This window comes from Carassius auratus, unplaced genomic scaffold, assembly GCF_003368295.1.
Source record: "Carassius auratus strain Wakin unplaced genomic scaffold, ASM336829v1 scaf_tig00009845, whole genome shotgun sequence".
NCBI classification, from domain to species: domain Eukaryota; kingdom Metazoa; phylum Chordata; class Actinopteri; order Cypriniformes; family Cyprinidae; genus Carassius; species Carassius auratus.
The window spans coordinates 80,915-97,823 of NW_020524080.1; the positions used below are offsets into that span (position 1 = coordinate 80,915).

At 38.3% G+C, this 16,909-nt stretch overlaps 2 protein-coding genes across 2 annotated transcripts; both read right to left on the bottom strand.

Moving 5' to 3' along the window:
• Positions 1–5,377: 5,377 nt before the first annotated feature.
• Positions 5,378–6,873, bottom strand: LOC113072676 (PWWP domain-containing protein MUM1-like). Its single transcript, XM_026245651.1, has 6 exons — positions 6,758–6,873; positions 6,577–6,641; positions 6,142–6,337; positions 5,818–6,021; positions 5,494–5,578; positions 5,378–5,406 (listed from the first exon to the last, which is right to left on the bottom strand). Exons 2-6 carry the CDS (start codon positions 6,633–6,635, stop codon positions 5,378–5,380), a joined length of 573 nt encoding a protein of 190 aa, XP_026101436.1. The 5' UTR covers positions 6,636–6,641; positions 6,758–6,873.
• Positions 6,874–8,420: 1,547 nt separating this feature from the next.
• LOC113072670 (CMRF35-like molecule 6) lies at positions 8,421–13,539 on the bottom strand. Its single transcript, XM_026245643.1, has 7 exons — positions 13,135–13,539; positions 10,651–10,965; positions 10,469–10,528; positions 10,258–10,395; positions 9,445–9,543; positions 9,004–9,059; positions 8,421–8,867 (listed from the first exon to the last, which is right to left on the bottom strand). Exons 1-7 carry the CDS (start codon positions 13,172–13,174, stop codon positions 8,583–8,585), a joined length of 993 nt encoding a protein of 330 aa, XP_026101428.1. The 5' UTR covers positions 13,175–13,539; the 3' UTR covers positions 8,421–8,582.
• Positions 13,540–16,909: the final 3,370 nt, after the last annotated feature.

Here is a 16,909-nt window from a genome sequence, read left to right on the forward strand (position 1 = left end):
GATATACTGAAAGGGAAATTAAATGAAAGTCAGTAATATAAATAAATCGGTCACTCAAAGTGACTCGCGAATGTGTGGATGAAGTGCTTGCGATGCAGTGCGTTAGTGTGTGAGTGTGTGTGTGCAATATCGCTGACCATGTCTGGCAGGGAAAAGATCCTTGGGAAGCAGCGGTTTCTCCGGATTAGCAAAACCCAATGGAATGACGATCTTGTGAGTTCCTTCAGCAGTTCGTTACACTCTCTCTCTGCAGCCTGGTGAATCTTTATTTCCGCTCTCACCCTGACCTAATACAGCGTGCGTCTCACTCCCGCCGATCAGCTCCTCAGATACGACTCGCGTCCATTGTTTGGTTTTCTCACCTGCCACTTGGCGTTAGCGTTTACCATTTCCCCCCTTTTTCCAAGGGATTTTTCCTTTTTATATCCCGATATGGGCACGGAAAGGGTGGATTTTCTTTACATCGCCACACTCCCCCCCGCTGGGACAAACAACCCATGGTTGGCAAAACAACTAATATTTGAATTTCTCTTAGAAGCCCAAAAACTCATCAGAGGACTGTTCGAAAATCTTAATGAGTTTTCTTTTTTCAATTAGCTCTAACTCTTCCGTTGTTGGGTAGCACGGTTTCAAATTACAAACATGCGCTGTTCTGACATCCTCCCCAGTTGTTTCCAGTGCGATCTGGTAATTCAGCGGACCCAATTTTCTCAGCACTCGGTAAGGACCTTTCCACTTGGGGGCTAGTTTTGCACTGAAATGTTGTGCCTTGGACTGTGGAAAATTCCATAAGCAGATCCTGTCATTTTCTTTAAAGAACACGTCTCGTCTGTTTTTGTTGTAACGTCTCAGCTGTCGTTTTTGGCTCTTTTACAGCATTCTTCAGCTTGTGATTTTAACTGGGCTAGTTGATTTACCACATCATAGGATGGATTTGATGGTGAGAGATTTTTACCCTGAAGTATCTTGTCCATGAGGCCTTGTAATTTTCTTCCCAGCTGGAGCTCCACAGGGGACATGCCAGTGCTTTCTTGAATGGATGAGTTAAGAGCAAACGAAGCTCAAGTAAATACTGATCCCATTTTTAATGGTTTTCATCCACTTAGGAGGCAATCATGCATTTCAAAGTGCGGTTAACTCTCTCCATCATATTGGTTTGTGGGTGATAGGCAGTTGTTAATTTAGGGGTAACACTCAATTTCTCACACAGTTCTTTGAATATGGAAGAGACAAACTGAGTTCCCCGGTCAGACAAGATGAAGTCCGGTACTCCATATCGGGTGAGGATTTCCTTTCGGAGAATCGTTGCTATGGTGCTCGCAATTGCAGTGCGCATTGGAAAGAGCTCAACCCATCGAGAGAAATAATCCACAAAAACTAGAAGGTGTTCATGTCTGCGAGTACTACTTGGCAAAGGTCCCATTATGTCCACTCCTACCATCTTGTTGGGTTGCGACACTGTAATTGGTTGTAGTTTGCCAGCTGGTTTCTGATTTTCATACTTGAGCTTTTGACATTTTTCACAACACTTGACATGGTGTTTTACGTCGGTCCACATTCCAGGCCAAAAAAAACAACATGATGCAATCGTAGGTCTTGAATATGCCACCATGACCGCTTAGAGGGTTGGAGTGGTAGTACTGAAGGACAGATGGAATGAGACTGCGAGGGAGGTACACTCTGTATTGGACTTGGTCCTTTGTTAGGTAAGTCTTGTGATAAAGTTTGTCTTCTACTACCTCATACTTGTCTTTCAATGTGCTGTTGTCTTGTGCCAAGGCTTTGAACAATTTTACGATTTCAGAATCCTTGTGTTGCTCTTCCCAGATGGTTGCAGCAGTGACTGGCAATTCATCAGTGTCCTTCTGGCTGGAGTATAGTTTACATCCTGGTATGCTGGGAACTCTAGAAAGAGAATCAGGTGCCACATTAAGTTTCCCTTTCCTGTATTCAATGGTGAAAACGAACTTTTGCAACCTTAAGGCCCATCTGACGAGGTGACAGGTGGACTTTGGGGAGTTCATAACCCATTGGAGAGCCATGTGGTCTGTAACTACGATGAACATTCGATACTCCAAGTAATGCTGCCACTTTTCAAGTGCCCATATGACTGCAAGACACTCACTCTCTGTTGCGGTGTAATAATCCCCTTTCAGCCTTATTCAGTGCTCTGCTTGCATAAGCAATAACTACTTCCATTCCCTGGTCCTTCCTTTGTGTTAGGTTTGGATGGCTCAGGAGGTTTGGATGGCTCAGGATAGGAGGTGAAGTAAGGTGAGTTTTTAATTGTTCAAAGGCTTCTTGGCATTGTGGGGTCCAGTGAAACGAGTGCCCTTTTTTCTTTAGTGCATTTATGGGTTCAGCAATTTGACAAAAATTAGGAACAAAGTGGTGGTACAACCGGCTAGTCCCAGGAAGCGCTGGACCTCTTTGATGTCTCGTGGCACAGGGTAAAATTTGATGGCCTCAACTTTGCTTGCGTCTGAAGTAATACCATTTATGCTAACAACATGACCCAAGAATGTAATCTCCTTAAGGCAAAACTGCTCTTTTTCAGGTTGATAGTCAGGCCAGCCTCCTGAAGCTTAAGAAGGACTGATTGGAGATCGTTGAAGTGCTGAGCAACTGATGGTGAATAGATGATAATATCATCAATGTAGACAAAGCATATTTTTCCTCTCAATTTTCCCAGTACAGTCTCCATTAGCCTCTGGAATGTGGCGGGGGCATTTTTCAGACCAAAAGGCATTACATTAAAGTGGTAGAGTCCTGAAGGTGTAATAAATGCAGTTTTATGCTTACTTTGGGCTTCCATGGCCACCTGCCAGTAACCACTATTTAGGTCGATGGTTGTGAAGATTGCTGAACCTGAGAGTGATTTGAGTATCTCGGTTATATTTGGAATTGGGTAAGCATCGTTCTCAGTTACTGCATTTAGTTTTCGGTAATCAACACAAAATCTAAGGCTGCCATCTTTTTTAGGGACCAACACGACAGGCAATGCCCAGCCAGAGTGTGATTGTTCCACAATTCCTGCTTTCACCATTTCTTCAAGCTACTCTTTTACAACAACCTGCTTGGCAGGTGACATGCGATAAGGACGCTGTTTGATAGGGACCTGATGGTTAGTATAAATACAATGTTTCAGAACATCAGTCCATCCAGGTTGTACAACACACACTTGGGTATTCTAAGATGGTTTCTAAGATGGTCTTTAACTTTTGTTTGTCAAGGGGAGATAGATGTGCTTCACTTACTTCGGTGTCGATTAGCGTTTGTACATTTGCCTCGACAGATGCCGTTATGAATGCAGGTTGGGGTGGAGGAACAGAACTTAATAGTGAGAGGGATGGGTTAAGTGTCCTTGGAGGCTGCTCTGGTTGCTGGCCTGAAGGGCTAGGTATGCAGTGAGGGACATTAGGTACACTGGCATTACCAGGTTGAAAAGGATACTCGTCTTGTGGAGTAGTCTTGAATGAATATTTTCTATCAATGACATTTATTTGTAAGCCACTGAAGAAAGTGAAATCCAACCCTAAAATCACAGCGTATGCAAGTGCTTGGGGGAAAGGATAACAACAGGTAGAGTAAAAGTTTGGTCATGCATATTGATTTGCAATTGAACCCATCCTAATGGGACTTCTGCTTCACCATTTGCTAGGTACAGTGGACCAAGTGACCAAGGCTTGAGTTCTCCTGGCAAGAAGAGCTTTCTCCACAGGCTTTTGTGGATCATGGTATAGCTTGCACCTGTATCTAGAATGGCCTTTCCATACCAGCTGCCAATACTGACTGGAATGATAAGCTGTTGAGGAATGATAGCAGGAGGGGCAGGGGCTGGTTTAAAGGGTGTTTTCTTTAAATTCTTAGAATTTGATGTTTTGTTTGTTGTGGCCGTGATAAAATTGTTTGTGGCTTGACCTCCAGGTTTACAAGACTGAAACAGGTGTGGATTGGACTGGTGTTGTTTTGCAGATTGGTTTGTGGTTAGGGAGGCATAATTTGGACAGTAACCAGGTGAGTGGTTTCCTTTACATCTCCAGCATTGAACTTGTGGTTTTTCAGGTTGCTTGTTACTGGTGGTTTTTTGTGACACTTCAGATTGTAGTTTTCGGCCCATGCACATTTCATATTGCAACTGCAGCTCATGGTCTTTCTCCAGTTGGTGTCCTAGCTTTACCAGCTCTTCCACAGTGCTTACACGTCCGCGTAACTGACTGGCTAGGTAAGGCTTTATGTTTTTAAGAATCATTTTAACTATTTCTATTCCGGTCAAAGTGGGCTTCCATCTTTTGCAGAGTGCTCTATATGTGAAAGCAAAGTCTTTTATGGTTTCTTTTCCTCCTTGCAATCTAGTAAGTACTCTCTCAGCCAGCTCGTCTTCATAATCTTCAGAAAGAAAAGCGGACAAAAAAGAAGTCTCAAACTCACTCCATGTCGTTATTGAAGAGCGAGCAACCTCCCACCAGTCTCGTGCTGTGCCATGAAGTACACTTCGGAAGGTTGCCAACAAGTCACTCTCTGCAAGAGGATGCAATGCTAAAAAGTCCTGACATTGTGTTGAATACAGCAGAGGATCGGCGAGAAAAAAACAACAACAAAAAAACACAGGATTAGTATATATTTTTTCTCTTGAGCAACCAAAGTCATAGATATACTGAAAGGGAAATGAAATGAAAGTCAGTACTATAAATAAATCGGTCACTCAAAGTGACTCGCGAATGTGTGGATGAAGTGCGTGCAATGAAGTGCGTTAGTGTGTGAGTGTGTGTGTGCAATATCGCTGACCATGTCTGGCAGGGAAAAGATCCTTTGGAGGCAGTGTTTTCCTATATGGGGAGGCTGCAGACCTGGAGCCGGTAGATATAGGCCCCCAAGCAGTTTTACGCCCCTGTTGTTCCTCATGCGTCCAGTAGGGGGAGAAGGAAATACGGCGAATAACACTATATGGGGAGGCTGCAGAGCAGACCTATGACCTACTGTAAAATATATTATTTATATTTATTTATAAACTGTTTTTATATACAGGAGACTGACTGATATATGATGCTGTGAATTTATATTAAGCTATATTTAGATATTAACCATATTTAGGCCATTAGACATACAGTACTGTATAATCATTTGCATCCTAAATGAAATATCTGCTGTATAATTCACAATTGGTCGTCATACAGCTGCAAAACATGTCCTACATAGCATTTTATGAAGACAAACACAATTTAACCCTTTTCTAAAATTCCAAGGGTCATTTAAAAGAAAGAGACAATATTGTTGTTCACAAAAATATTTATTAACACCATGACTTTTATTTCTTAACAGCATGACTCCTGTAGACTCTCCTATGGCTTGCCACTCTTCTTTAATTGTTTTTTTTTTATCCTGCTGTCAAAGTGCTCCCGCTCACTGATAAAAATAAATAAAGCAAAAGTTGCATAGTGGTAGAAACAATGGTTAATTATAAATATTTCCTTTATAGGATCCTTACAGTACCTTCAATGACAGGTCCTCGCAGGAATTTCTCCTCAGCCTTCAAGATGGACACATGTTCCACAACAGCAAGAGCACAGATGATGGACTACCAGAGAAAGAACTGAGATTTATCACTGCCCAAATAGGCCAAGCATCATTTTGCATGTTTAGTTTTGTTGTTGTTGTTTTGTTTTTTTTTACAACAAAATCAAAAGTGCCTTTTCTATATTAAGCACAAAACTATTATTTTTAGCACAATGGTCTAACATTATGGATAAACTATTTGACATTAAAAACAATGTGAATATGACACCATGCAGAGCACAACTAACACATTAGTCCTACCTCTGGAAAAAGGACATCCATAATAAATCTGATCTGGTCACTGTGGGTGTGTGTGGGTGTACTGTTCAGAATTGAAGTCAGGTGAGTGTAGATCATATCAATTTGTTCCTGATCTTCATTGAACAATGGCACAGGCACTTTCTTTATGGAACACTTGGAAAAAGTGTCAAGCCACTGTGATTTTTTTTGTCCATTGATGATGGACTGTGCAGAGAAAATTGAAAATGACATTAAAAACATTTACATGTATGTGTAAGTTGTTTATTTACTAGACAAGCTATTGGTTTAGAATGCAGTTAAAAAATGCATTCTTGATGCATGTACCTGAATGTGGTTATCGGTTCCTCTTGCCACAATGAAGTCCACCAGAGCCTGGTTGGATAACTTTCGGTTCCTCCTGGCAACAACATGTTGTGGCAAGTCATGTGTTAGTCCTGGAAAACTCCTGTAGACTGGTCGTAATGTCCCTTCAGTCAGGCATCTTGCCTCCTCGGTCCAGTGGGTGAACCTTTTCCCGTGCCTTTTAAAAAAGAAAAAAAATCTACATTGTTGGCCCCCAATAGGACACTTCTTGTTGTGGACAATACACAGGCTGCATTGATAATTTAATGTATAATTAATAATTACATATAACCAACGTATAATGTATAAATAATTTAGTGACCTGTAATGCCTCAGTTTGGTCAATTATTTCTACTGACAAGAAAGGAACAAAGAATGAAACACCAAACTGAGATGTAAAGAAACTAATACACATACCCCTCTGTCTCAAACCGCTCAATTAGACGTAGACACCACCACTCCCTGATTGCAGGCATGTCAAGCTAACAGAAATTGTAATGTCACAGGATTAGTATTTAAGTTGTATTGTTAGAATTTAATGACTAGCAATAAACTTTATAGCAACCTTCTAAGGAAGAAAACAGAAAAGCTCACTTACCAGAAGAAGCCATGTCACGCAAGCTAAAGACAGACAACAAGATAAAAATAAAAATGTAATTAATTTTAAAAGTGAGTGAGACAGAGCGGGTAAAGAGAAGACTAGGGGCAGCTTAACCTTCACGTGGTTAGCTAAGTTTGAGTCAGACAGACTGACTCAATCAAGTACTTTTGCCTCTCGAAATAAATTATTGCCCATCTTTTGAATTGATATCGCATCAATCGTTTATAAATAATAAATGTTGCATCATTACGATACAATCAACAACAATAACTTATTTACATACCTCAATTCGTGTGGCTTCAAAAAATGTCTGCTGCTATCATACAGATATGGTCTGCTGTTTTGATGACTAGGCTCATATATTAATATACAGCCTCCCCCTAATGGACGCATGAGGAACAACAGGGGCGTAAAACTGCTTGGGGCCTACATCTACCAGCTCCAGGTCTGCAGCCTCCCCCTACTCGCGTTTTCTCCGGATTAGCAAAACCCAATGGAATGACGATCTTTTGAGTTCCTTCAGCAGGTCGTTACACTCTCTCTCTGCAGCCTGGTGAATCTTTATTTCCGCACTCACCCTGACCTAATACAGCGTGCGTCTCACTCCCGCCGATCAGCTCCTCAGATACGACTCAGGTCCATTGTTTGGTTTGCTCACCTGCCACTTGGCATTCGCGTTTACCATTTCCCCCCTTTTCCAAGCGATTTTTCCTTTTTATAATTTTGACTTAATTGTTCCACATCCCGATATGGGCACGGAAGGGGCGGATTTTCTTTATATAGCCACAGAGTATAGACACTGATTCTTTACACACAGATCTCTTTTGCTCAACATTGGAGTGTTAATAGCTCTGCTGCTTTACACCAGTGACAAAACATAACTGCTGCTAAAAGAAAAGTCTTGAGAGTGTAACACTTCTGTGTGTCCTTCAGTGCTGAAGGTGCAAGCTCATTTTCTAAACACATCATCAGTGGATAACTCCTCTCCACACTGACCTCTGATGGACAACATGTGAAATGAGCCAAAGCAACATATTAATAACTATTAGGCTCCAGAAAAAGAAAAATATGTTGGTTCATTAAAACCTCTGATCATTTGAGGGATGCAACTAAAAACTTCTTTGAAGTGGTTCATCTCTGATGATTAATATACAGTGATCAATGGCCTGAAGATGTATAAGGATTATTTTAGTTTGAAACTGAAAGCTATTTTGGGCAGTATTTATGGATTATTATAGGTTGCCTAATGTCTAGAATAGTTAAATGAGTCAAGAGCAAAATAAAAAATATAAATCCTCAACTCATTGAATGATGCAAATCGCATTTTCCTCATAATTTGTTTTAAAGTTGTATTGCTTTTATCAACGGTTTCTCAATCTTACTGAAAGGTCTTGAAAAACACATACTGGCGGTTTGATACAGATCCAAAATGTGATTGTTATCCAATTTTAGAATCCTTTTTTTTATGTTGAACTACAAACTTTCACAAATTGACCCAATTTGATCTGATTGACCAAAATCTAATCAGAATCAGATAGTTTCCCTTGATAAACTCTCAACGTGTTTCCTTACAAAGTATGTATCATTTTTCAACATTTTAGTTACAAATATTTCAGCTCAGGAAATCAACGACGAAGGTTTGAGACAGATTGTTTTCTTGTGATGTCATCAGACACTCCCTTATTAGTGAACATGTTTACAGATAAAGTAGTCATACATTTAGCATTTATTAGACCTACAAGTTTATTTAAGACCACTGCACCATTTTTAAAGTTTATGCAATATTCATATTCAATAAAAGTAAAAAAAGGGGCTTCAGTGTTCAGTCCAGTGTTTGACCAATACTGTGATAGATGGACTCTTCTTGAACAGAATCAGTTCTGAGACTCTGATAAACGTCACTCTGTCTGCTGGAGTTCAGTTCTGTGTAGATCTGATCTGGATCCACAGCGTTTCTCTCAGCAGCAGCAACATTCATGTAGTCGAGGTCTGTGTCGACTGTTTCTGTGTTTGCAGGTCTGTGAAATTTGTTCAGTACAAAACCATCATCACGTTGAGCTGTGTGTAGATTTGAGAACACAGATGGTTTTCCTTTCACATAAGCGTTCTTAATTGGAATTGGAAAAAAGGAAATGATTAAATTCGTCATCATCGAGCAATGATGTAAACCCTGACTTGAGAAGAACTAAAGTTCATGACACAGTTAATTATCGAAATGTTAGGTGAACATTATCCTGACTCACCTCTGTTCTTCTATTTTCTGTCAGATTAACCCCTTCAGCAGAAGAGGAGAACAAACCTGTAATAGATGAAGATTACATTACTCTTAAAACTTCCCTGCTAGCTTGAATCCAGTGCCACAGTATCAAATATTTTGTTCAATCTGACTAGAATAATTCTGAAGACAAAGAAAAAATGTTTTATTTATCATTGTTATGAATGATTAGAACTGATTTCAAGATGGATTGAACACATTTAGTTGAATATGCAATTTTTAAGTAGAAAGACTGAAACCGAATTTACTTGTAAACATACTCCAATAACTTTTGCTTTATTTACACCTTACACCTACACAAAAATCATGTTGCACAGTTTATATTTTCTGTTATAGAGTCTAGTAAGAAGACATGTCTGAATTCACTGGGGACACATCAGAAATGTAGATTTTATTTATGTATTATTACCACAAGTCTTTTTCTTCCTTTTCCATACAGCCACAAGTAAAACAGCAAAAATCAGGAGCAAAACCAGACCTCCTGCAGTGATGATGATGATGGATGAACCTGAACATACAAAACACAACATAAACCACTGAGTTGGTTCACATAATTAAATCAAAGATATTTACACAAGAAATAGCATCATATTTATCATGCTAATAATAATAATAAATACATTTATTTTGTATGGGACCTTCGAGTTACTTTCTCAAAGCACTTTGAAACAAAAGCAAACACAAAACATGCAAAAAATAAAATAAGAAATGGCTGAATACTTTTCAGACAACCCTTGTAAGTGACCCTGCTTGGGTCAGCTGATTAAATAGGAGACCATCGTCCAGTCTGTGTCAAGTTTCAGAGAGAAAGCTTGTAGTCACCACAGCACAGGAATTCATCTCTGAACAGGCCAGTGATAATAAATTACTAAACACAAGAGTGAAAGACTTTTGTTCTTCTCTCCTTGACCTCTTGATCCGCAGCAAACCAGCATTACCACAACAGTCATGAGTGTCTTTAAACAGATACCAGTCCTGCTTTAGGGATAGAAGATAGTAGGAAGTGTATCATATGTTTAAGTTCAGTATAGACACATCAATCCACAGCAAACCCACACAGGTAGACATCCGAACCAATAGAAGCAAAAGTCCAGCTGTGATAATGTGAGAACCACCAACTCACTTGGGGATGTAGAGAGTGTCCGTAAAAGCAAAAATATCAGTCAGATATAGAAATCATTGTGACATCATACAGACATAAAGCATATGAGAGGAGAGTTACTGAGAGAGGACGGGCAGCAGCTGATCTGAGCTGGTGAGGAGATGTGATGATCTGTGATCGTGAAGCTGCTGGATTGAGGATTCAAGTCTGATGTGCTCAACCATGGCAGCCTGGTTGAAAGTGAGCTCTGAGTTTGACCTGAAGGGAAATTAGATAGATTGTGCTGTTATACTGACACGGTATTGAATATGTAGTAATGGATATCTAGTACCTGGAGGAAAGGTGGAGGTATAGATCTGGACTGGTCTGGACTGGACTGGCCTCTGTGGAGCTGAAAACAAGGAGAATCATCACACCATTCAAACAAAACAAATCCATTAATGAAAAGACCATTGATCACAGCATAAAGCACAGTGGATGAAATCGATTGTTGTTTACTCATTTACACCACACCTCGGATCACATTTAGATGGATTTGTTTAAGGTATCCATATCCAGCTCGACAGATGTATGGTCCTGCATCTTCCATCCTCAGGTTTCTGATGGTCACTGTCAATGATCTCATCTTGCCATCGTCCCGCAGAGAGAATCTGCCATTTACTGAGGTCTCTCCTCCATTAGATTTTAGTATAAGATCATAATCTTTGTAATTTCCTTTGTAAAAGCCTTTGAAAGCTTTTTCATATCCTTTAGCATAAGGACACGTAATGAGTGCGTGTTCTCCCTCTGTTCCTGTCACTGTAATATCCACACACTGTGAACTGCTCACTGCACACACACACACATACACACACACATCAGCACAATTCTGTCTGGACCATATTGACAAAGAACTAATGTAAATTTATAACCATGGGTGCACATAATTTTTTCAGGAGATTTGGTTTGGTCCTCACACTGCACATAGCGTGACCCATTAAATATAACTATACAAAAAATGAATTAATAATAGGTATAATATCATTGCACTTTATTCTGTTGTTTTATATATATATATATATATATATATATATATATATATATATATATATATATATATATATAATAGTACATAAACTAAATAATAGTGTGTGATAATATTATTAAAAATAAAAGGCAGTCTTAGTATTAAATACAAATACATTTATTTTACAGTAAATTAAAAAATGAAATGCTAATATTTACTACTAATTTCTTTGTTTGCCTCTTTAAGAATAATTGCTTTATGTAATCCCCAATTTTAAGTCTCTTTGGATAAGAGTCTGAAAATAAATACATTAAAATCATTTTGATCATCATATTGAAACTTAAAATCAGCAGGCTTTTAACAGTGTCAGTGGATGAATGTCACAGTTTTGCATTGTGCTTTGAAAACGGCATGACATAGCCTAGATTTATGCTTTCAGGTTGAAAATAAAACTTATATAGAACAGTCTGTGATCTAAAATGGTATTTGTTAGGGCTGGGATAAACGATTAACGATTAATCTAGCGATTTTTTTTTTTTTTTTGATGCATCGATTAATCTAACAATTATTTTTTTCAGACCGATTCGATTTCGATTATCTCCCCATTAATTGACTACTAACAATTTATATATGTTGATTTACATATCTGAATGAAAAAAAACATGAATTCCTTAACATTGCAATATATGTTTATTGCTCTTAAAATTACAAAATAAAGGACTAAGAATGCATTACTTTGCACTTGTATAGAGATAGCATTCAATAAAACCTTGAAGCCTTGAAAAACAAGCTTACTGAAAAAAAGTTATTCTTTCAGATGAAAATAAAGGTCACCCAAAATACTTGTTTAGAGCAATTGAAAGAATTCAGTAACCAATGTAAACATGAGGGGTTTAAGCTAATACAGAGAGTGCTTTTCCAAAAAAAAAAAAAAAGTAAAAAAATTTACAGTGGGAGCCAGCAGCCTGTCATGGAGAAAAAAAAAATCTCTGAACGCTCCACGTGAAACTTTGCCATTCCGCCCTTTTTCTATTGTGTCTAATGATTTTGGTTAATATGCACGAGGGAGAGAGAGAGAGAGCAAGACAGCGCTCGTGTAGTTTGAAGACTGTGAGTGCACGAGCGCGCATGAAACTTTGGTGTTTCGCCCTTTTTCCATAGTGGTTAATGATTTTAATTAATATGCACAAGGGAGAGAGAGAGCAATAAGCGCTCGTGTTGTTTGAAGACTCTGTGCGCACGCAGCCGGGGTTTTCTCTCGTATGCGCCCTGTCAGGAGCAACAGATCACTCACCGTCACCGATCAAATAAGGCTTTGACAGCCGCCAAAAAAAAAAAAAAGATCAATGCAGGAAAAAACCCTGGATTGGTTATATAACGTTGGACAGAATGTTGATCCGGCCATCGCGTATATTCAGCGCACATAAGGTAAACGTTTTGCAAACGTTTTTTAGAGAAATAAAAACAGGTCGACGAATCAATGCACATATTTTGCGTCGACGTATTTTTTGCGTCAATGTCATCGATGACCTCGACGCGTTGTCCCAGTCCTAGTATTTGTGTATTAGCAGCTGTCAACCATGTACCACACAAATGTTCTGTCAGAACATAACGCATTTTTTATTTTGGTTGCGCATACGGACCTGCAGACCACTTAAGTGAACCCCTGTTTATAGAGGATATCATTAATTTTTTAGAAGGAATATCAGAAGGCCAGGCCCTGAATGTGGACGAAAAGAGGAGCTAGGGATGGAGAAGGGTAATCAGGGAAAAAATGTGAATAGAACTTATATAAGCATGACGTGAATCAGCTGATTTAAACTTGACTGACGTTATATGTCACTAATGATACACTTGATTTCAGCACAGAACACTGCTGAAACACAACATATACAGTAACATGACATTTAGCATACAAATAAATACAGGTAAAATATGCATTAAATAATTCATCTTGAAACAGTAAATTAGAACTAAAGATCAGAGCTTACACATCAGTAGAAACACACAAGCCTTTGGCGAGAAGCTCATTCTTTCAGTCACACTAGTTTTCTTGTGAAGGCCGAGTAAGTATTTCCAAATCGCTCTTCAATCAGTGAGCTGTTATTTAAATGTTGATTGTATATTTGATGCTCATTGCATGATGATGGTCAAACAATTGAGCCAGCATGTATTGTCTGTACATGTGTATGATGTTGAGGGGCGTTGTGTGAAAGTGCATCTAGGTGGTAATCAGGAAATCAGCTCTGAAGTTTTCCGCTGTACACTGACCACAAGCAGTTTCCTCACAGTGCAGTGGTTTCACAGAATGCTACATATAGACATGACAAATTTGCATACACTACAAATGTTTTATTTATTTATTTTTTATTGAAAAACACATACTTCATGAAACCTATTCCTTTCTGCTTGAATAAAAGTACCGAAGTAAAACTTGGTCTTTAATGCCAAACGGAAAGTTTTTTTTATTATTATTTTTTTTTCTTTTTTCGGTGCAGCCACAGTGGGTTTCACCAGCTCACTCCTCTCCTTACTGACCTCTCATGAACAATTAAAAATAACACAGTGACGAAATCAGAGAATATGCTAACATCTGCAAAAAAAAAATCCTTGTGAGTGGTGTCATTACGGTTATTTTATTGCTTCTGATCACGTCAGCACCCGCACAATCCCAAACTGTAAATGTTTATCATGTTTAATGTTTATGAGTTTTGATCAGACTGCCTCTGACGTGATACCCCTGATAGCCACAGAGCGGGCAAGCTTCACCAACCAGATGCTGTCTGCTTCTACAGCTGAAACTCACCAGCCACAAACATGCCACAACAGTGGGGTATTAAGAAAGATCATATTTGTATTTCTCTTGTTTTGTTTTTTTCTTCCTGTGAAACATAACTTACTCCAAGAGAACAAGCTGACGACACTGATTGCCCTCCATTTGTTTTTGTTTATTTCTTCACAAGTAAAGCTTGATATTGTGAGTCTGTGAGATCCTGACTCACTGTGAAAATGATACTACAATCGGCAGGTGTATGGTCTGAAATGTGTAGTGTGTATTCACAGGATCATAATGGTAAACTTCATTTGTAACTGTCCTTAAAGGGTTAGTTCACTCAAAAATGAAAATGATGTCATTAATTACTTACTCTCATGTCGTTCGAAACCCATAAGACTATTTATAATATAATATATTTTTGATGCATCCCGAGAGCTCTCTGACCCTGCCAAGGACAGCAATGTAATTAACATGATCAATGTCCAGAAACACAGCAAGGAGATTGGTAAAATAATCCATGTGACACCAGGGTTCAACCATAATTTCACGAAGCTACGGGATTCATTTTTGTGTGCAAAGTAAACAGAAATAACAACTATTTAAAAATAGGCTGTGTGGTGCAGCTGTCACATATAAGCATACACTGTTTACTTTCTGTGGATTCTCTCCGAAATGGAGCTAGGGTGACGCAGAGAAGATGAATTGTTGAATAAATGAGTTATTTTTGTTTACTTCGCACACAAAAAATATTCTCGTAGTTTTGTAAAATTACGGTTGAACCCCTGATGTCACATGGATTATTTTACCAATGTCCTTACCAAGTTTCTGGACATTGATCGTGCTAATCACATTGCTGGCTATGGGAGGGTCAGAGAGCTCTCAGAATGCATCAAACATATCTTAATTTGTGCTCCAAAGATGAACGACATGAGGGTGAGTAATTGATGACCAGAACTTTCAATTTTGGCTGAACTATCCCTAGTCTATGGTCTCCACCATTTTTAAAATTAATTAAACGTGTTTAAAAACAGATTACATGCATGTCTTTCAAAGTAAAAGTGTTGCATCAGGAAAAATATGGAATGAATGTTGTTGTTTCTTTGACCGAACACTCCTTGACACACACAAAACTATCTTGCGACCCACCAATTATATAAAACTGGGTTATATGGTTTTTGATGCCAGCTATTATTGCAGGCATAATATTGACATGTAAAAGTCTAGACCCTGAATTTAAGATGATCCAATTTTATTTCAGATGTATTTACAAGAAAAAAATATATATTATTATTGTTTTTATATTCAGAACAATACTGGTATACGATCTTTACAGCATGTTTAGCTTGAGTTTAAGGCTGTGATCAATGTATCATATTCAGGGGCGATTCTAGGATTTTTTCAACTGGGGGGCACAAGAGGGGCCACAATTAATACAGAGGGGCCAATTTTGTGTTGTTGGAAACACTGTCAGACACTGTCCTAACAAACAATATTCGTAGATTCTACTCTAACGTTTTTCCGTGTCATCATGACTCATGCAGCCGCGTAGACGTAGACTCTGATCAGACTCAGAGAGGCACCAGCACCGCTGGTTTCTTGGCTTATAGTTTGTATATTAGTTAATGACAGAGGCAATGGTTTAAAAAAAAGTATAATTGCAATTCTAATAAAGTCATTATCGAATCATGCCGTTAAAGACTTTAGAGTATTTGTTCTCAAGTCAGAGTCAAGTAATTTTCTTCATTTATTAGAGTGCAGTCACGTAACTCAAGACCTCCACCTCTGATAGTTAACGTATCGTTAGCTTTTAAGGCGAGACACTACAGGTGAATAGGGTAAAATTTAAAAATAATAGATATCACCATGAAACTTCCTCAGTTGATTACTTACACAAGTTCATAAAAAATGATTTACAAGTTTTTTTTGTATGTCTAATTATGCAAATTATGCTTTATCTCATTAAACATGCGCAATTTTGCATACTGTATATTTGCAGACATATGATGAATATATGATAAAGCCAGGTGCTATTTTTTTTTTTTTTTTTTCATTTTGATTACACATAGGATAAAAAAGATGTTCAGAGGGATTTCAGCATATTTATATATTTATATATTTTCGGCATATTTTTTTTTTATTTTTATTAAAATGTCTCATTAATCAGGCCAGTAATGATTTATTAACAAATCCCTCTGGAGATATCTTCAGAATACAGAATATAAGTGTATAACTGGAGAGTTTGGTGCACATAGCTGCTACATAGGCTAAGATGTTTGTACCGAAGAATGACAAAAAACTCATTTTGAGAAAACGGCATTTAAAGATTTGTAATGTAAAAGCTAATTATTTTTTTTAGTGGAAACAACTATTTACAGACACAATATCTTGTCAAATCAACAATACAAACCAACTAAAACACATCAAAACCTTTAACTCAGCATGTATGGCCTTCAACTAAACAGAAAAACAGTCAAAAACACTGTGAAAATGTCAGAGCACGTCACGTGATGCGCCTGAACGAATCACGTTGTCGGCACACAACGTCATATGACGTTAATATTAGATTAGATTTAGGTCGCGACGTCAGGTAACCAAAATTCAATGTCAAGCCAACGTCTAATGACAACGTTAAATTGACGTCCAAGACCAACATCATCTGACGATGATATTAGGTTGTTTTTAGGTTGTGTTATAAAATAACCAAAATCCAACGTCTAGCCAACGTCTCAAGCCAACGTCACATTGACATCAAATACTGATATTTAGTCGTCAGGTATGGCAACCAAAATCCAACGTTACCTAGACGTCATAATGGCAACGTCCAAACAACGTCAAATTAAAACATCATTTGACGTTGATCTGTAGTTTGTTTTAGGTTGTGACATTAACTAACCTAAACCCAACGTCGAGCCAACGTCTCAAGCCAACGTCACATTGACATCAAATACTGATACTAAGTCGTCAGGTATGGCAACCAAAATCCAACGTTT

Excerpts from the sequence above, each read along its gene's own strand:
- LOC113072676 (XM_026245651.1), bottom strand. The coding sequence starts at position 6,635 with ATGCCTGCAATCAGGGAGTGGTGGTGTCTACGTCTAATTGAGCGGTTT. Across the intron at positions 5,579-5,817 it reads TGGATGTCCTTTTTCCAGAG|TCCATCATCTGTGCTCTTGC; the intron begins GTAGGACTAATG and ends TTTCTCTGGTAG. Across the intron at positions 5,407-5,493 it reads GCGAGGACCTGTCATTGAAG|TGAGCGGGAGCACTTTGACA; the intron begins GTACTGTAAGGA and ends TATTTTTATCAG.
- LOC113072670 (XM_026245643.1), bottom strand. The coding sequence starts at position 13,174 with ATGAGCTTCTCGCCAAAGGCTTGTGTGTTTCTACTGATGT. Across the intron at positions 9,544-10,257 it reads CTGCTGCCCGTCCTCTCTCA|GTTCATCCATCATCATCATC; the intron begins GTAACTCTCCTC and ends TTGTATGTTCAG. Across the intron at positions 9,060-9,444 it reads AAGGAAGAAAAAGACTTGTG|GTTTGTTCTCCTCTTCTGCT; the intron begins GTAATAATACAT and ends CATCTATTACAG.